This window comes from Daphnia magna, linkage group LG10, assembly GCF_020631705.1.
Source record: "Daphnia magna isolate NIES linkage group LG10, ASM2063170v1.1, whole genome shotgun sequence".
NCBI classification, from domain to species: domain Eukaryota; kingdom Metazoa; phylum Arthropoda; class Branchiopoda; order Diplostraca; family Daphniidae; genus Daphnia; species Daphnia magna.
In genome coordinates this window covers 6564764-6583741 of record NC_059191.1, presented here as the reverse complement: position 1 = coordinate 6583741, position 18978 = coordinate 6564764, and the positions used below count along the sequence as shown (strand labels likewise).

Here is an 18978-nt window from a genome sequence, read left to right as displayed (position 1 = left end):
CTATTGTTTGTGAATGGTTTGTTGTTCATCCCCTTGTAGCAGACAAATTTCTGGCAGCAAACGAAATTCTTCGGCTAAAAGAGACGAGCAACTTACAAACAAAAATAAAATAAAAATAAAGTAGATAGAACTGGAGCTAGAAAAAAATATTGGGAAATGAAAAGTTGCTAAACTAATTTTTTAAAATATAAAGGTTTCGCGGGGTGGGGTGGGGTAGGTTAGGTTAGGTTAGGTTAGGTTAGGTTAGGTTAGGTTAGGGTAATTCAGTTAATTATATTTAAAAAAATTAGTTTAGCAACGCTGTGAAACATAGGCAGCCATTAATGACAGGAGGGAGAAATAGGACCATCTAGCGGAGAAATAGGACCCTAAAAAGAAAGTCAGAAAAAGGGGTCCTATTTCACCGGGTCCTATTTCTCCATGGCCTTTTTTTGGGTCCTATTTCTCCGGGTCCTATTTGTCTGGGTCCTATTTCTCCGGCAATCCAGGAGCCCTCACTTTTTGCCGTAGCAAAACTGTTGGCAACTGGTCTTGTATCTCTGAACAGGGTAGAAGTTCTTTGGCATCCTGTAACAAATCACCTGCTTGAAGTCATCATCCGCCCACTTAACCGCTTGAGAGAATGGGGAATAGATGTCATTACTCCGTTAGTTAGATCAGTAATTCAATATGATTATTCTACCCCTTTAAAAGAAAACCAGGTAACTCTCCGAAGCAGTTGGGCTATTTTTGTTTAGGCAGTTGAAGAATAGTGAACTCTATCCCTTATTAATTTTACAGTTACGGCTGCTTTCAAATGCGACGGCGGCTGCTGAGATTTCGGGGGTAGGGACTAGGGGCTTACCCACCACTGCGTGGCTTGAAAGAATGGTCACGGGACCATCCCACTGAGCCAATGAAAACCCTGGAAATGGTACAGTTTTCTGGTACGGACCTCTCCGTACGTACGTGGAGACCATGTTGAGGATACTGCCTATGTCGTTTGTGCTATTCCTTGGTGACATCTAGCCGTAGTCGTATCAATTTTAACGCCAAAGCTTTTTTAAGGGAACGGACGGTAAGTCTACAGGTATCAATTAATCTTTTGTAAGAATTCCTAGTCAAAAGAAAACAGTAATCTTGGACCCTTTCAGGCTGGGTCACTTTTATTGACTTTTGTTCACACTCTCTGCCTTTGGGTTGTACTAAAAAAGTATTTTGCCTAATGAAGCGAAAGTATTTGATAGTGACATGGGTCATTGCAACGTTCCACCACCACCCTGCTGCCGTGAACGATGGCCAAGGACGAAAAGAGGAGTAGTAGATACCAGAGGACAATAGTGGGCATGACGATAGAGGTGGGAGAAGAAAACATAACACGTGCTACCATCGACTTGTTAGTCTTCCACTAAACAGCGAGTCGTTGACACAACATTCGGCTCTCTCGCTCGTCTCCGCAAAACTACGCTCACCTATTGCACGCGTCATCAGTGATTGACTGCTGTATGCAGGAATATATACGGTAACCCTGCATAAATTAAGATTTCCTTTTGACTAGAGCGGACACATAGTTGGGACGGGGAATTTTCAAATGATTTTTCCCGCGTTTTACATTTCGTGTTTTTTCTTTTTTCTTTTAGGAGTTGTCAGAGATTTTGAAAGACAACACAATCGTTATGACTAATCATAGACACACGTGCGGAATAATGAAGACGTTGGCCGCCACTTGAACGACGGTTTTTGTCCTCTGGTTCCCGTCATTAATAACAGGTACGACACACGCAACTGACAAAGATCCGAGGCTATTATGCATGCACGTGAAATGGGATGCGTTTATTTCCGTTCGTCAGTCAACCGAACTAGTCTATGCATTAAAGACAACAGTCTCTAATGGCTTGCACATGCAGGAGAGATGGGAACGACGAGAACTGTAATTAAATGTGACACTTGATTGTTAGTGTGCTGTTCTTGATTATAGAGCCTTTCGTCCAATTTTGTTTTTCATGGAGTCGATGATGTGAATTGCAAAGCTCACAAGACATGCCAAAAAGTCGAAATTAGATTACGTATTGAAAATGCGTGTAGAACAAAGGACTGAGAATGGAATTACATAAATTTGGTTTGCTTTTAGCGGCTGAGCTCTCGGATGGAATGGTCTGCACTTTCACGTCGGCCAACTACGCGGTCGGTGACGTCTGGTATCCGAGACTGGGTCAACACGGGACCCTCCACTGTGTCGCATGCGTCTGTCAAGAGGTGAATTAAATTGTATTTGATCAAAGAATATTAAATTCAGGCAGTCTTTTCACTCGCACTCTTTCGTTGATAAAAATGATTTTGGCAGGGCGGGAAAATCAATTGCACTATCCAAAATTGCAGCGGTCCCGAATGCACCGGGTCCGAATCGTCCGTCGAGAATCATTGTTGTGCCCGCTGTTCCAGTAAGTCCGCTTTCTTCGAATGCCATCACAGGAAAACCAACATCGATTAAAGTTTGCATTTTTCTTTTTCTGCTTTTAGAAGTGGGGCAAGATGCGAAATTGCCAACATCCATTACAACTCCACCAGCTCCGGCGCATTCGACTCGCGTTTTGCAGGAAAACGTTCGGGTGTCATCATTTTCATTATCGGATTTGAGTAGCAGTTCGACGTCATCTGGCGTCACATGCTTACATAATGGCAACGTCTACCGTCAAATTAGCAACTGAAAATGGAAAAAACAAAACATTTGACACTACCGTTAAAGGTAATCTCGGGAGGTCACGTACAACACGGAATTGATTTGTACCACCAGAATTCTGCTGTCCCGCATCAGGGATTCGCGTCTATTAAAAGAGTTTTCGGATTCCTCGATTCCTCCTCCGGTATCCGTAATAATATCGTAATCCCGCGGAACTCGAATACGCTGTTCTATGGCGCCGTTTTATGGCGTTGTGTAGATTTGATGTGGGCTGCTATCACGCAATCATGTAGAAGGAGTACGTAATTTTCTTCTTCAAATTAAAGATCGCTACTTGGGTGCTGAGAATTCATTTAAATAAAAAGACAAAATGTCACCTCGTGTGTTTGGCCGTTAACCCAAATGTCATTTTAAACAAATTATTATTTTTTTTCCTTCTTGAATTTGAATCGACAGAATGCTGAAATACGTTGATATGTGCATCAACGAAGATTTAGTTTATTTAGCCCATTCAGTGACGTGTAAGAATCTAAGATGATGCCATTCTTGTGCAATCTTTCCAATGCTAAATCTCAGTGTACATTCAGCAAAGAAAACATCATGCTATTAACTTGTATTTAAACTGAATCTATACATCTGATTTTATGCAATTTGTTTCCGATTTTCATGATTGCTGTCGTTTAGGAGTGTAAGATAATTGATTAAGCCACGACGATACGTGAAATGGCTGTCAACAGGGGGTTCATTCCGGCTCCGCAAGCGCCACGGTAATCGTCCAAACTGATTTCCCACACCATAGCTCCACCTAATCCTTTGGAAAGGACGTAGTTGCTCTTGGTGGTGAGCATGGTGATATCGTCGTAGCCGATCCAATTAACGACGTCGGTAGGCGACAGAGCGTACGGTCCAATGAACTGGTCCGGATCTTGAACAACTTGCCAGCCTTCGTTCTGAACAGCCTGGCAGATTTCAAAATAGCTTACGTAACCCTCTTCCTTGGTAAAAGGACCTGGAGCGCCAACGCCAACGGCCGGAGCAGGTGGAGTCGTTACTGCTGATGCGAGCTTCCAGCTGCGTCCGTACAGCGGCATACCGAGGTTGATTTTAGAAGCGGACAATCCATTGGTAATCCAGTGATGGACGCTGGATTCTACGTTGTAGTCAATCGTTTCAAACGATCGTTTACGCAGAGGAGCGTGATGGTCAGCCACGTCCGGTTCCCACGATCCGTGCATATCGTACGTCATCAAATTAATGAAATCAGCTGTTGTTTCGAGAGCTGGAATGTCGTAGCCTGTTCCAATAATTAGAAGACATGAGACAATCAGTTGGAAGAATAGTGATGGATATTATTTGGTGTACCAAGATCGGTGGTTATAGGAGCAACGGCAGCGCTAAGGATGTAATTGAACGGAGCGAACGCATCTTTCAAAGCAACCATGAGGTTGATGAATCCGGTCTTGTCGGCATCGGACTTGGGGTACTCCCAGTCCATGTCGAGCCCGTCAAACCCGTATTCTTTTAAAAGGCTGACGACTGAGCCGACAAAAACGTCGATATTCTCTCTACTTGCTACTAGTTGAGAATACTTATCGTTGATATTGGAGTCTACCCATCCGCCAACGGCCAACATGGTCTTCAGACTTGGGTTCTGGCTTTTCAAGCCGGTGAATTTACGATAGAATTCTTGATCGATGTCTACGGCTGGATTGTTGGGTTTGATCTTGAACGTGGTTTCGTCGAGGTCAGCGAAAGCGTAGACCAAATGAGTGCAGAGTTTAGTGTCAATGTTATCGACACCAAACTGCCAAGGCTCTGTCAAATTGTATCAAATAAGTATGGCACAATAAAAAGAGAAATACAGCGTAGAATCAAATTACTTTGACGTTCAATAGCCCAGTTGGGGAAATAACAAACAAAACGACCTGCCGCGACGTACGGAAAGACGCAAGCAGCGAAGACAGTTGCTAGTAAAAGCAATCTCATTTTGTTTACTTGACCGTAACTTAAAGAACAAGAAACGTTTTAAGGAGCTTTAGTCTCAGAGATTGTTGTCAAAGCTTGTTTCTTTTCTTTAATGAAGTACAATAGTCAAAACAACATCACAGCCTTTATATATGCAGAGAAATCTTGTTTGAAATTTGACGGTTAGATGCAGATTGGCTACAATGTTTAAAGTCAAACGAGCAGGTTTGTCGAGTGTCAACAAACGATGCAATGAAACCGATAAGATTACGTTTACGCGTGTGGCTTTAGATTTTTTTTAAATATTTAACCTAACGTTTAAATTACGAAACATAATTTCAATGGAATTCTTGGTTAAAATTCCATCAAAATTGCAAACGTATGAGCTACGAAAAAGTTAAATTTTTCGTTTACGGTTGTGAGCTCTTAAAAGGATATGGGAGGAATTAAACAAAAACATGTTCTTATTTTTACTGAGAAACTTGTAGCGCTGGAGGAACTACCTGCTTGCCAACCGTACCTGATTCCATCCAGCCGAGTGCAATGTCAGTGTCTTTTACATGTCGCATTGTTAAGTGGTGCAAAAAAATGTCATCACCATTTAGGTTAGTAATTTAAACACAACGCTGAGATCTTTTCATAAATAAAACAATAAAATTAATCAGAGTTTTCTGCGCCTCAACAACACAAATTATCTTTGTCTGAAAGAAACGTTGCGTAGAACGAATCAAGGGTCATGCATGGTTATCACATACCTTATTGCATTCATTAGTGCGATAGGGAATAATCAACTTTAATGTTATCTTGTAAATTATCGTATCCAGCACTTGCGTGCGCAGTGATTTATGTATTTCTCGTGTCAAATGATAAAGTAGCCAACAATGCATTTCGAAAGCGTTGCATCATGGAATGCTGCATTACAAAATATCGAACAAATTTAATTGCGCATTTCGTGCTGGAAAAAACAAAAGTAAAACTGTGGAAAACTAGATATAACCGGAAAACCCAAACAGGCATTGGTCTTTTGATTTAAAGACGGTAAAACAGACCCCAAGCAACAGCCAAGAATATTATGGTTGACAGTCCTAACCGAACGCTAAAAGCTGACGACGGTGCCCGCGGGATTCCCAAAGTTCGGGAGATGGCTGCCGTTAACTGGTAAGCTCCCATACCACAGCTGTTACGGAAATCATCCTGGCTGAGATCCCATACTGTAATACCACCAAGACCTCTTATGTTCCGGGCGTAGTCGCTCTTTCTCGTTACGGTGTCTACATCGTCGTAGCCCACCCAGATCTTGTTGCCCATTTGCTCAGGTGAAACGGCGTAGGGGCCAGTGGTGTTGTCGTCTTCCCCGAAGACTTGTCATCCACTTGATCGAATGTTGGCACAGATTTCGAAATAAGGTATTTGGCCCACACGACCGGTGTGTTTATTGAAAGGACCCCAGGTAGCCGAAAGGGGTGGTTCCAATTTACTAGAAGCGGGGATGGTCCAGCTACCACCGTACGTTGGAATACCCAGGTTGATTTTGTCAGCTGGCATGTCGTGTTCCAAAAAGTAATGAATTAACGAATCGACATTTCTGCTTCGAGTGCTGTACAGTGGGGCTGGATGGTCAGCCTGCCAAAATTGTTCTGTAGATCTAATTAAGTCGTAAGCCAACACGCTGACAAAATCGATATGTTGGACGATAATTTCCAAAAAGTAAATAACTGTCACGTTGAACAATACAGATAATTAGAATGCAGATGACCCAAAATGGATATTTATAATACCTTCGGCATTCGTTTCGGTATACACTGCCAAACTGAGCAATAGACCATTTTCCTGGAATGCATTTCGTAGGTGAGAAAAGAAAGGCGTGTTTGGAACATCGCTGGAAGACATATTCCAATAGATGTCTAATCCGTCGAAACGATATTTCTTTAGGTAATCCACTATCATGTTTACCTTTTTCCCGTACTATTGGGGTTGTCCCATTTAAAATCTTCTGCTGTATGTGGTGAAATAATACATTTTAAAAATGCCTTGGTTATTCCCAAGTAATCTTATGGAAATTAAAATTGGATAAACACTATTATACTTGACACTAGCCATGATTTTCAGCTTGGGATTTTTTACTCTCGGCCCAAGTAATTTGTCGTGAGGTATTCCAGTCGATCCATAAGAATCGCTGTTTATGATCATATCGGAAGTAAATCCGTAAATGAGATGAGTACACAAGAAAGGGTCGATTTTGTCCAAACTAAAAGCACCATCACCTTCCGATTACAAAACAAACAATAGAAATAGAAGAGCATTTATGATGGAGAATTTTCGTTTCCCTTCTATGCTAACAAGCTTACCTGGGCGGTTGATCGCCGTGACATCGAGGTAACAAACTAGTCGGGTCTCTGCTTGCGATAGGGACGGAGTAGCAAACCACCAGAGGAAAGTCACGAAAATCAATTTCATTTTGAATGTCTCTCAAGTCTTTTTATGTATGCCAAGGTAGGCGTTGACTCGACAAATGTGTGAGTGACTGTATCAACATTCGAAATATCACATTCCCACTCAGGAAGCGAGAATCAGTTTAAAGTGGATATGGTTAATTGATGGAAGGACGAGGTAAGTGTGGTTTCCTTAGAACCATGAATAGATTAGAGACGAAAAATAGGGGGGGGGGGCAGAATTTCCAAAATAAGCGAATTGTTGACAATGTTTTCGAAGCACCGTCCAACTTGTTGCGGGCAATTTTCCCGATAGGGATTCTGTCTAGATGAGATTATATGATCCCCATACCAATCCCCATACCAAAGCAATAAATGAAATTTAAATAACAGGAATTAATAGCCTTTGCAAAGAGCTATTCATTTATGTAAAAGTTATTAGTTTTATTCTTATAGCTTTCCCGTGAAAAAATGCTTAAACATTGCGGATTACTGGGGAGATGGGGGATTACTGGGGAGATGGGGGATTACCTGAGACCCAATAAACCGCACCGACCTAGCCGATATAAGTTTCAAATTTAAATTATTCGTTACAGGAAAACTATAGGTCCAAAATAATATATTTTGGAGTTATAGATTTCCCGCAAAACAATTATTTACATTACCTGATGTATTGGGAGATGGGGAGACCCGTCAAACCGCACCGACCTACCTGATAAATGGCGAATCAGTTTAGTACTCCAATAAGTACTTTTGTAAGCATTTTTTTACAGAAATGGACAGATATTATCAAAATATAACCATTTCTGTAATAGTTTTAAATTTTTGACTTAAAGTTTTCCCATTAAAAATTTGTATCCCGGTGAAAGGGAATGACCCTTGAATGACCCCGCACTTGGGTAACAAACAATACAGTAAATAATATTAAAAACACACCGATGTGTAAAAATTCTATTCTTAAAATAAAAAAAGATTTACTTACGCGATGATCGATATTTAGTTGTTTTTATCGCCACCGCGAGATGGTAGTCTAAACCATCACATCTCCGTTGCAGAAGACAATAGAGGATCACACAATCTGTCAGTTTATTCAAGTTCCGACTTTCCATTCAAACATTATTGCAAATTACTAGTGTCGGCGATAATCTAACATTGGTTAGATACTGACTATCGATATTTTTAGTAGATATTAATCGATAAATGAATATTAAATCTAATATCAAAAATTTTTGTAAACAAACGCATTGCAAACGATTACGTCTGCTAATTATCATGTTTGTTGACTTTTCCTGTGATGTCTTTTGCTTATTGGTGTACGTATTTGAGGTGAGTAATAGAATAACTGAAATCTTCCGTGATTTCTGCTTAAATTCAGTCATATTACAATAGAGCAGTAAAACATCCTGCGTTGCGCGTTTTCCACAAATGAGAAAATCTCATTTGTGTCCAAGTTGGTCTGCTGCGGCTGCAGCGTCTTATGGAGAAACAATCTTCTTCACGTTAAAAAATAAGTTTTCATAAACATAATTAAGATTTTCCCCCTTTTCTTCCTAGCAGAGGGTACCCTATTCATTTTTTCATTTCCCAATTTTTTTTCTAGTCCTAGTTCCAATATCCCGAGTTTTGACTACTGAACACATGGAAGAGTCCTGTACAAGCAAAAACTTAGCCAAAAAGTTGAAAGAAATAGCAGATACTTGGAATATTTTCAATAAAGATAACCATAAGGATAACCTTATACATTCGCCACATTAATCAAGTTTTCCTGATTTTTTACAGTTGTGGCTGTCGTAACTGACAACGCTTTTAATGTCGTTGGTGCCATAAAAATACTTGCAAGCTCACCAAATTGTGCTGGGTGGCGTCACGTTCATTGCTTCGCGCACACGCTCAGCTTGATTGTAAAAGGAGCAATTGAAAAAACTCCTGAATTCTCGACCATTCTCTTACGTGCGAGAGCAATAGTGACATTTTCCCATCAAAGCCATAAAGCAACTGCTAAACTGGCATCTTTATGTAAAAACCGAACTATTAAGGTCTTAGCACAAGACGTGGCGACGAGATGGAATTCTAGCCTCATAATGATTCGGTCGTTGATTGATCCTAAAGAATTTGTTCAAGATGCGTTGCGCTCCCCCATCATTGATCGACGTGATTTTGATTTGGATGACTTTGAATGGGAAATACTAGCCAACGCGGTTGAAATATTAAAGCCGTTTGACGAATTAACGAAGGATCTATCTTCACAAAATTACCCGAGTATTTCCAAAGTTATTCCATCGATTGTTTTGATAACAAAATGGCTGAATAATATCAACAAAAACATCTACGTTGACTGCCTTAAACAACTTTTAACATTTCTAATTACGGGGCTTAAAGAAAGGTTTGAAGATAGTCAGAAAACGTGCACGCATTCAACTCCTCACTTAATTGCCACATATCTGGATCCCAGGTACGAAAGCTAACTTCTATTGCCTCGTTATTTTAATTTAACACATTAACTTACTATACAGATTTAAGAAACTGGATCTCTATTTCAGTAGTGTGGTTTCCAGTGAGGCCGAGAAAAGAACAAGAAACCACATCGTTTTCAGTTCAGAGGAGAGAGGTAAAGATAGTCAGCAATTGGCAGCTCAACCTATGCAACAAAACAAGTCTTCGATCTGGGAAGGACACGATGAAGCTTTCGCCATGTCAAACGCCAACATTACTGCCCAAGGACCAAACAGAGAAGCCAACAGAATAATTCTGACGGAAGAATATAACATCTTACCGCTTCAGCCTCGCAACTCGGATCCTTTGCTGTTTTGGAAAACTAAAAGAGACGAAGGTCAGTTTTGGCCATTGATAAAAGTGGTCACCAAGTTTCAATGCATACCGGCTACATCAGTTCCATGTGAACAACTTTTTTCTTCTGCTGGGGAACTAGTTTATGAGGAAAGAAACAGACTCTCTCCTGACAATGTAAACATGTTGCTGTTTCTGAACAAAAATGCATAGGAATATTAATACGACTTGCTTCCATGTGGCAGAAAAAACTGTTTGTTACCTGCTACAATGATATAAATGCCCAAAACATCCAATTCAGGTTGTCTAAATCACGCCAAATGAATTTAAAATATTTTCCTGCAATAGAGCAGTAAAACATCCTGCGTTGCGCGTTTTCCACAAATGCGAAAATCTCATTTGTGTCCAAGTTGGTCTGCTGCGGCTGCAGCGTCTTATGGAGAAACCATCTTCTTCACGTTAAAAATTAAGTTTTTATAACTATAATTTAGATTTCCCCCTTTTCTTCCTAGCATTGGGTACCCTATTCATCTTTTCATTTCCCAATATTTTTTTCTAGCTCCAGTTCTATCTACTTTATTTTTATTTTATTTTTGTTTGTAAGTTGCTCGTCTCTTTTAGCCGAAGAATTTCGTTTGCTGCCAGAAATTCGTCTGCTACAAGGGGATGAACAACAAACCATTCACAAACAATAGCTAAATAAAAATAAGCCAGATAGAACTAGGACTAGAAAAAAAATTGGGAAATGAAAAAATGAATAGGGTACCCTCTGCTAGGAAGAAAAGGGGGAAAATCTTAATTATGTTTATGAAAACTTATTTTTTAACGTGAAGAAGATGGTTTCTCCATAAGACGCTGCAGCCGCAGCAGACCAACTTGGACACAAATGAGATTTTCGCATTTGTGGAAAACGCGCAACGCAGGATGTTTTACTGCTCTATTGTAATATGACTGAATTTAAGCAGAAATCACGGAAGATTTCAGTTATTCTATTACTCACCTCAAATACGTACACCAATAAGCAAAAGACATCACAGGAAAAGTCAACAAACATGATAATTAGCAGACGTAATCGTTTGCAATGCGTTTGTTTACAAAAATTTTAGATATTAGATTCAATATTCATTTATCGATTAATATCTACTAAAAATATCGATAGTCAGTATCTAACCAATGTTAGATTATCGCCGACACTAGTAATTTGCAATAATGTTTGAATGGAAAGTCGGAACTTGAATAAACTGACAGATTGTGTGATCCTCTATTGTCTTCTGCAACGGAGATGTGATGGTTTAGACTACCATCTCGCGGTGGCGATAAAAACAACTAAATATCGATCATCGCGTAAGTAAATCTTTTTTTTATTTTAAGAATAGAATTTTTACACATCGGTGTGTTTTTAATATTATTTACTGTATTGTTTGTTACCCAAGTGCGGGGTCATTCAAGGGTCATTCCCTTTCACCGGGATACAAATTTTTAATGGGAAAACTTTAAGTCAAAAATTTAAAACTATTACAGAAATGGTTATATTTTGATAATATCTGTCCATTTCTGTAAAAAAATGCTTACAAAAGTACTTATTGGAGTACTAAACTGATTCGCCATTTATCAGGTAGGTCGGTGCGGTTTGACGGGTCTCCCCATCTCCCAATACATCAGGTAATGTAAATAATTGTTTTGCGGGAAATCTATAACTCCAAAATATATTATTTTGGACCTATAGTTTTCCTGTAACGAATAATTTAAATTTGAAACTTATATCGGCTAGGTCGGTGCGGTTTATTGGGTCTCAGGTAATCCCCCATCTCCCCAGTAATCCCCCATCTCCCCAGTAATCCGCAATGTTTAAGCATTTTTTCACGGGAAAGCTATAAGAATAAAACTAATAACTTTTACATAAATGAATAGCTCTTTGCAAAGGCTATTAATTCCTGTTATTTAAATTTCATTTATTGCTTTGGTATGGGGATTGGTATGGGGATCATATAATCTCATCTAGACAGAATCCCTATCGGGAAAATTGCCCGCAACAAGTTGGACGGTGCTTCGAAAACATTGTCAACAATTCGCTTATTTTGGAAATTCTGCCCCCCTATTTTTCGTCTCTAATCTATTCATGGTTCTAAGGAAACCACACTTACCTCGTCCTTCCATCAATTAACCATATCCACTTTAAACTGATTCTCGCTTCCTGAGTGGGAATGTGATATTTCGAATGTTGATACAGTCACTCACACATTTGTCGAGTCAACGCCTACCTTGGCATACATAAAAAGACTTGAGAGACATTCAAAATGAAATTGATTTTCGTGACTTTCCTCTGGTGGTTTGCTACTCCGTCCCTATCGCAAGCAGAGACCCGACTAGTTTGTTACCTCGATGTCACGGCGATCAACCGCCCAGGTAAGCTTGTTAGCATAGAAGGGAAACGAAAATTCTCCATCATAAATGCTCTTCTATTTCTATTGTTTGTTTTGTAATCGGAAGGTGATGGTGCTTTTAGTTTGGACAAAATCGACCCTTTCTTGTGTACTCATCTCATTTACGGATTTACTTCCGATATGATCATAAACAGCGATTCTTATGGATCGACTGGAATACCTCACGACAAATTACTTGGGCCGAGAGTAAAAAATCCCAAGCTGAAAATCATGGCTAGTGTCAAGTATAATAGTGTTTATCCAATTTTAATTTCCATAAGATTACTTGGGAATAACCAAGGCATTTTTAAAATGTATTATTTCACCACATACAGCAGAAGATTTTAAATGGGACAACCCCAATAGTACGGGAAAAAAGGTAAACATGATAGTGGATTACCTAAAGAAATATCGTTTCGACGGATTAGACATCTATTGGAATATGTCTTCCAGCGATGTTCCAAACACGCCTTTCTTTTCTCACCTACGAAATGCATTCCAGGAAAATGGTCTATTGCTCAGTTTGGCAGTGTATACCGAAACGAATGCCGAAGGTATTATAAATATCCATTTTGGGTCATCTGCATTCTAATTATCTGTATTGTTCAACGTGACAGTTATTTACTTTTTGGAAATTATCGTCCAACATATCGATTTTGTCAGCGTGTTGGCTTACGACTTAATTAGATCTACAGAACAATTTTGGCAGGCTGACCATCCAGCCCCACTGTACAGCACTCGAAGCAGAAATGTCGATTCGTTAATTCATTACTTTTTGGAACACGACATGCCAGCTGACAAAATCAACCTGGGTATTCCAACGTACGGTGGTAGCTGGACCATCCCCGCTTCTAGTAAATTGGAACCACCCCTTTCGGCTACCTGGGGTCCTTTCAATAAACACACCGGTCGTGTGGGCCAAATACCTTATTTCGAAATCTGTGCCAACATTCGATCAAGTGGATGACAAGTCTTCGGGGAAGACGACAACACCACTGGCCCCTACGCCGTTTCACCTGAGCAAATGGGCAACAAGATCTGGGTGGGCTACGACGATGTAGACACCGTAACGAGAAAGAGCGACTACGCCCGGAACATAAGAGGTCTTGGTGGTATTACAGTATGGGATCTCAGCCAGGATGATTTCCGTAACAGCTGTGGTATGGGAGCTTACCAGTTAACGGCAGCCATCTCCCGAACTTTGGGAATCCCGCGGGCACCGTCGTCAGCTTTTAGCGTTCGGTTAGGACTGTCAACCATAATATTCTTGGCTGTTGCTTGGGGTCTGTTTTACCGTCTTTAAATCAAAAGACCAATGCCTGTTTGGGTTTTCCGGTTATATCTAGTTTTCCACAGTTTTACTTTTGTTTTTTCCAGCACGAAATGCGCAATTAAATTTGTTCGATATTTTGTAATGCAGCATTCCATGATGCAACGCTTTCGAAATGCATTGTTGGCTACTTTATCATTTGACACGAGAAATACATAAATCACTGCGCACGCAAGTGCTGGATACGATAATTTACAAGATAACATTAAAGTTGATTATTCCCTATCGCACTAATGAATGCAATAAGGTATGTGATAACCATGCATGACCCTTGATTCGTTCTACGCAACGTTTCTTTCAGACAAAGATAATTTGTGTTGTTGAGGCGCAGAAAACTCTGATTAATTTTATTGTTTTATTTATGAAAAGATCTCAGCGTTGTGTTTAAATTACTAACCTAAATGGTGATGACATTTTTTTGCACCACTTAACAATGCGACATGTAAAAGACACTGACATTGCACTCGGCTGGATGGAATCAGGTACGGTTGGCAAGCAGGTAGTTCCTCCAGCGCTACAAGTTTCTCAGTAAAAATAAGAACATGTTTTTGTTTAATTCCTCCCATATCCTTTTAAGAGCTCCAACCGTAAACGAAAAATTTAACTTTTTCGTAGCTCATACGTTTGCAATTTTGATGGAATTTTAACCAAGAATTCCATTGAAATTATGTTTCGTAATTTAAACGTTAGGTTAAATATTTAAAAAAATCTAAAGCCACACGCGTAAACGTAATCTTATCGGTTTCATTGCATCGTTTGTTGACACTCGACAAACCTGCTCGTTTGACTTTAAACATTGTAGCCAATCTGCATCTAACCGTCAAATTTCAAACAAGATTTCTCTGCATATATAAAGGCTGTGATGTTGTTTTGACTATTGTACTTCATTAAAGAAAAGAAACAAGCTTTGACAACAATCTCTGAGACTAAAGCTCCTTAAAACGTTTCTTGTTCTTTAAGTTACGGTCAAGTAAACAAAATGAGATTGCTTTTACTAGCAACTGTCTTCGCTGCTTGCGTCTTTCCGTACGTCGCGGCAGGTCGTTTTGTTTGTTATTTCCCCAACTGGGCTATTGAACGTCAAAGTAATTTGATTCTACGCTGTATTTCTCTTTTTATTGTGCCATACTTATTTGATACAATTTGACAGAGCCTTGGCAGTTTGGTGTCGATAACATTGACACTAAACTCTGCACTCATTTGGTCTACGCTTTCGCTGACCTCGACGAAACCACGTTCAAGATCAAACCCAACAATCCAGCCGTAGACATCGATCAAGAATTCTATCGTAAATTCACCGGCTTGAAAAGCCAGAACCCAAGTCTGAAGACCATGTTGGCCGTTGGCGGATGGGTAGACTCCAATATCAACGATAAGTATTCTCAACTAGTAGCAAGTAGAGAGAATATCGACGTTTTTGTCGGCTCAGTCGTCAGCCTTTTAAAAGAATACGGGTTTGACGGGCTCGACATGGACTGGGAGTACCCCAAGTCCGATGCCGACAAGACCGGATTCATCAACCTCATGGTTGCTTTGAAAGATGCGTTCGCTCCGTTCAATTACATCCTTAGCGCTGCCGTTGCTCCTATAACCACCGATCTTGGTACACCAAATAATATCCATCACTATTCTTCCAACTGATTGTCTCATGTCTTCTAATTATTGGAACAGGCTACGACATTCCAGCTCTCGAAACAACAGCTGATTTCATTAATTTGATGACGTACGATATGCACGGATCGTGGGAACCGGACGTGGCTGACCATCACGCTCCTCTGCGTAAACGATCGTTTGAAACGATTGACTACAACGTAGAATCCAGCGTCCATCACTGGATTACCAATGGATTGTCCGCTTCTAAAATCAACCTCGGTATGCCGCTGTACGGACGCAGCTGGAAGCTCGCATCAGCAGTAACGACTCCACCTGCTCCGGCCGTTGGCGTTGGCGCTCCAGGTCCTTTTACCAAGGAAGAGGGTTACGTAAGCTATTTTGAAATCTGCCAGGCTGTTCAGAACGAAGGCTGGCAAGTTGTTCAAGATCCGGACCAGTTCATTGGACCGTACGCTCTGTCGCCTACCGACGTCGTTAATTGGATCGGCTACGACGATATCACCATGCTCACCACCAAGAGCAACTACGTCCTTTCCAAAGGATTAGGTGGAGCTATGGTGTGGGAAATCAGTTTGGACGATTACCGTGGCGCTTGCGGAGCCGGAATGAACCCCCTGTTGACAGCCATTTCACGTATCGTCGTGGCTTAATCAATTATCTTACACTCCTAAACGACAGCAATCATGAAAATCGGAAACAAATTGCATAAAATCAGATGTATAGATTCAGTTTAAATACAAGTTAATAGCATGATGTTTTCTTTGCTGAATGTACACTGAGATTTAGCATTGGAAAGATTGCACAAGAATGGCATCATCTTAGATTCTTACACGTCACTGAATGGGCTAAATAAACTAAATCTTCGTTGATGCACATATCAACGTATTTCAGCATTCTGTCGATTCAAATTCAAGAAGGAAAAAAAATAATAATTTGTTTAAAATGACATTTGGGTTAACGGCCAAACACACGAGGTGACATTTTGTCTTTTTATTTAAATGAATTCTCAGCACCCAAGTAGCGATCTTTAATTTGAAGAAGAAAATTACGTACTCCTTCTACATGATTGCGTGATAGCAGCCCACATCAAATCTACACAACGCCATAAAACGGCGCCATAGAACAGCGTATTCGAGTTCCGCGGGATTACGATATTATTACGGATACCGGAGGAGGAATCGAGGAATCCGAAAACTCTTTTAATAGACGCGAATCCCTGATGCGGGACAGCAGAATTCTGGTGGTACAAATCAATTCCGTGTTGTACGTGACCTCCCGAGATTACCTTTAACGGTAGTGTCAAATGTTTTGTTTTTTCCATTTTCAGTTGCTAATTTGACGGTAGACGTTGCCATTATGTAAGCATGTGACGCCAGATGACGTCGAACTGCTACTCAAATCCGATAATGAAAATGATGACACCCGAACGTTTTCCTGCAAAACGCGAGTCGAATGCGCCGGAGCTGGTGGAGTTGTAATGGATGTTGGCAATTTCGCATCTTGCCCCACTTCTAAAAGCAGAAAAAGAAAAATGCAAACTTTAATCGATGTTGGTTTTCCTGTGATGGCATTCGAAGAAAGCGGACTTACTGGAACAGCGGGCACAACAATGATTCTCGACGGACGATTCGGACCCGGTGCATTCGGGACCGCTGCAATTTTGGATAGTGCAATTGATTTTCCCGCCCTGCCAAAATCATTTTTATCAACGAAAGAGTGCGAGTGAAAAGACTGCCTGAATTTAATATTCTTTGATCAAATACAATTTAATTCACCTCTTGACAGACGCATGCGACACAGTGGAGGGTCCCGTGTTGACCCAGTCTCGGATACCAGACGTCACCGACCGCGTAGTTGGCCGACGTGAAAGTGCAGACCATTCCATCCGAGAGCTCAGCCGCTAAAAGCAAACCAAATTTATGTAATTCCATTCTCAGTCCTTTGTTCTACACGCATTTTCAATACGTAATCTAATTTCGACTTTTTGGCATGTCTTGTGAGCTTTGCAATTCACATCATCGACTCCATGAAAAACAAAATTGGACGAAAGGCTCTATAATCAAGAACAGCACACTAACAATCAAGTGTCACATTTAATTACAGTTCTCGTCGTTCCCATCTCTCCTGCATGTGCAAGCCATTAGAGACTGTTGTCTTTAATGCATAGACTAGTTCGGTTGACTGACGAACGGAAATAAACGCATCCCATTTCACGTGCATGCATAATAGCCTCGGATCTTTGTCAGTTGCGTGTGTCGTACCTGTTATTAATGACGGGAACCAGAGGACAAAAACCGTCGTTCAAGTGGCGGCCAACGTCTTCATTATTCCGCACGTGTGTCTATGATTAGTCATAACGATTGTGTTGTCTTTCAAAATCTCTGACAACTCCTAAAAGAAAAAAGAAAAAACACGAAATGTAAAACGCGGGAAAAATCATTTGAAAATTCCCCGTCCCAACTATGTGTCCGCTCTAGTCAAAAGGAAATCTTAATTTATGCAGGGTTACCGTATATATTCCTGCATACAGCAGTCAATCACTGATGACGCGTGCAATAGGTGAGCGTAGTTTTGCGGAGACGAGCGAGAGAGCCGAATGTTGTGTCAACGACTCGCTGTTTAGTGGAAGACTAACAAGTCGATGGTAGCACGTGTTATGTTTTCTTCTCCCACCTCTATCGTCATGCCCACTATTGTCCTCTGGTATCTACTACTCCTCTTTTCGTCCTTGGCCATCGTTCACGGCAGCAGGGTGGTGGTGGAACGTTGCAATGACCCATGTCACTATCAAATACTTTCGCTTCATTAGGCAAAATACTTTTTTAGTACAACCCAAAGGCAGAGAGTGTGAACAAAAGTCAATAAAAGTGACCCAGCCTGAAAGGGTCCAAGATTACTGTTTTCTTTTGACTAGGAATTCTTACAAAAGATTAATTGATACCTGTAGACTTACCGTCCGTTCCCTTAAAAAAGCTTTGGCGTTAAAATTGATACGACTACGGCTAGATGTCACCAAGGAATAGCACAAACGACATAGGCAGTATCCTCAACATGGTCTCCACGTACGTACGGAGAGGTCCGTACCAGAAAACGGTACCATTTCCAGGGTTTTCATTGGCTCAGTGGGATGGTCCCGTGACCATTCTTTCAAGCCACGCAGTGGTGGGTAAGCCCCTAGTCCCTACCCCCGAAATCTCAGCAGCCGCCGTCGCATTTGAAAGCAGCCGTAACTGTAAAATTAATAAGGGATAGAGTTCACTATTCTTCAACTGCCTAAACAAAAATAGCCCAACTGTTTCGGAGAGTTACCTGGTTTTCTTTTAAAGGGGTAGAATAATCATATTGAATTACTGATCTAACTAACGTAGTAATGACATCTATTCCCCATTCCCTCAAGCGGTTAAGTGGGTGGATGATGACTTCAAGCAGGTGATTTGTTACAGGATGCCAAAGAACTTCTACCCTGTTCAGATTTACAAGACCAGTTGCCAACAGTTTTGCTACGGCAAAAAGTGAGGGCTCCTGGATTGCCGGAGAAATAGGACCCAGACAAATAGGACCCGGAGAAATAGGACCCAAAAAAAGGCCATGGAGAAATAGGACCCGGTGAAATAGGACCCCTTTTTCTGACTTTCTTTTTAGGGTCCTATTTCTCCGCTAGATGGTCCTATTTCTCCCTCCTGTCATTAATGGCTGCCTATGTTTCACAGCGTTGCTAAACTAATTTTTTTAAATATAATTAACTGAATTACCTTAACCTAACCTAAC

At 40.7% G+C, this 18978-nt stretch overlaps 5 protein-coding genes, 1 long non-coding RNA gene and 1 pseudogene across 6 annotated transcripts; 4 read left to right on the top strand and 3 right to left on the bottom strand.

The window, feature by feature from the left end:
• The first annotated feature begins 900 nt into the window (after positions 1-900).
• On the top strand, positions 901-3439 carry LOC116931624. The gene is made up of 5 exons (XR_006652358.1): positions 901-1501; positions 1620-1749; positions 2111-2235; positions 2324-2420; positions 2500-3439. It is a non-coding gene; the product is annotated as an uncharacterized LOC116931624 (long non-coding RNA).
• Positions 3258-4764, bottom strand: LOC116936025 (chitotriosidase-1). The gene is made up of 3 exons (XM_032943245.2): positions 4540-4764; positions 4022-4474; positions 3258-3953 (listed from the first exon to the last, which is right to left on the bottom strand). The coding sequence occupies exons 1-3, from the start codon at positions 4643-4645 to the stop codon at positions 3361-3363; spliced, it is 1152 nt and encodes a 383-aa protein (XP_032799136.2). The 5' UTR covers positions 4646-4764; the 3' UTR covers positions 3258-3360.
• Positions 4765-5431: 667 nt separating this feature from the next.
• On the bottom strand, positions 5432-7579 carry LOC116936024 (chitotriosidase-1). Its single transcript, XM_045180415.1, is given in 5 exon segments — positions 5432-6339; positions 6403-6585; positions 6588-6620; positions 6703-6888; positions 6973-7579. Coding segments are annotated over 5 exon segments (1197 nt in total). The 5' UTR covers positions 7082-7579; the 3' UTR covers positions 5432-5653.
• Positions 7580-8844: 1265 nt separating this feature from the next.
• On the top strand, positions 8845-10235 carry LOC116933473 (E3 SUMO-protein ligase ZBED1). The gene is made up of 2 exons (XM_045180414.1): positions 8845-9508; positions 9570-10235. Exons 1-2 carry the CDS (start codon positions 9138-9140, stop codon positions 10054-10056), a joined length of 858 nt encoding a protein of 285 aa, XP_045036349.1. The 5' UTR covers positions 8845-9137; the 3' UTR covers positions 10057-10235.
• Positions 10236-12003: 1768 nt separating this feature from the next.
• On the top strand, positions 12004-13787 carry LOC123466334 (annotated as a pseudogene).
• A 671-nt stretch (positions 13788-14458) lies between these two features.
• LOC123477085 (chitotriosidase-1-like) lies at positions 14459-15963 on the top strand. The gene is made up of 3 exons (XM_045180412.1): positions 14459-14681; positions 14747-15199; positions 15268-15963. The coding sequence occupies exons 1-3, from the start codon at positions 14576-14578 to the stop codon at positions 15858-15860; spliced, it is 1152 nt and encodes a 383-aa protein (XP_045036347.1). The 5' UTR covers positions 14459-14575; the 3' UTR covers positions 15861-15963.
• Positions 15782-17840, bottom strand: LOC123466355 (chordin-like protein 2). The gene is made up of 5 exons (XM_045180413.1): positions 17720-17840; positions 17472-17601; positions 16986-17110; positions 16801-16897; positions 15782-16721 (listed from the first exon to the last, which is right to left on the bottom strand). Exons 3-5 carry the CDS (start codon positions 17088-17090, stop codon positions 16534-16536), a joined length of 390 nt encoding a protein of 129 aa, XP_045036348.1. The 5' UTR covers positions 17091-17110; positions 17472-17601; positions 17720-17840; the 3' UTR covers positions 15782-16533.
• Between the last annotated feature and the right edge of the window lie 1138 nt (positions 17841-18978).

Bases quoted from the DNA above. Each gene is read 5' to 3' on its own strand.
- LOC116936025 (XM_032943245.2), bottom strand. From the start codon at position 4,645: ATGAGATTGCTTTTACTAGCAACTGTCTTCGCTGCTTGCGTCTTTCCG. The intron at 4,475-4,539 runs GTAATTTGATTC...ACAATTTGACAG, and splicing joins CTGGGCTATTGAACGTCAAA to AGCCTTGGCAGTTTGGTGTC. The intron at 3,954-4,021 runs GTACACCAAATA...TTATTGGAACAG, and splicing joins TCCTATAACCACCGATCTTG to GCTACGACATTCCAGCTCTC.
- LOC116933473 (XM_045180414.1), top strand. From the start codon at position 9,138: ATGATTCGGTCGTTGATTGATCCTAAAGAATTTGTTCAAGATGCGTTG. The intron at 9,509-9,569 runs GTACGAAAGCTA...CTTACTATACAG, and splicing joins GCCACATATCTGGATCCCAG to ATTTAAGAAACTGGATCTCT.
- LOC123477085 (XM_045180412.1), top strand. From the start codon at position 14,576: ATGAGATTGCTTTTACTAGCAACTGTCTTCGCTGCTTGCGTCTTTCCG. The intron at 14,682-14,746 runs GTAATTTGATTC...ACAATTTGACAG, and splicing joins CTGGGCTATTGAACGTCAAA to AGCCTTGGCAGTTTGGTGTC. The intron at 15,200-15,267 runs GTACACCAAATA...TTATTGGAACAG, and splicing joins TCCTATAACCACCGATCTTG to GCTACGACATTCCAGCTCTC.
- LOC123466355 (XM_045180413.1), bottom strand. From the start codon at position 17,090: ATGGTCTGCACTTTCACGTCGGCCAACTACGCGGTCGGTGACGTCTGG. The intron at 16,898-16,985 runs GTGAATTAAATT...TGATTTTGGCAG, and splicing joins TCGCATGCGTCTGTCAAGAG to GGCGGGAAAATCAATTGCAC. The intron at 16,722-16,800 runs GTAAGTCCGCTT...TTCTGCTTTTAG, and splicing joins TTGTTGTGCCCGCTGTTCCA to AAGTGGGGCAAGATGCGAAA.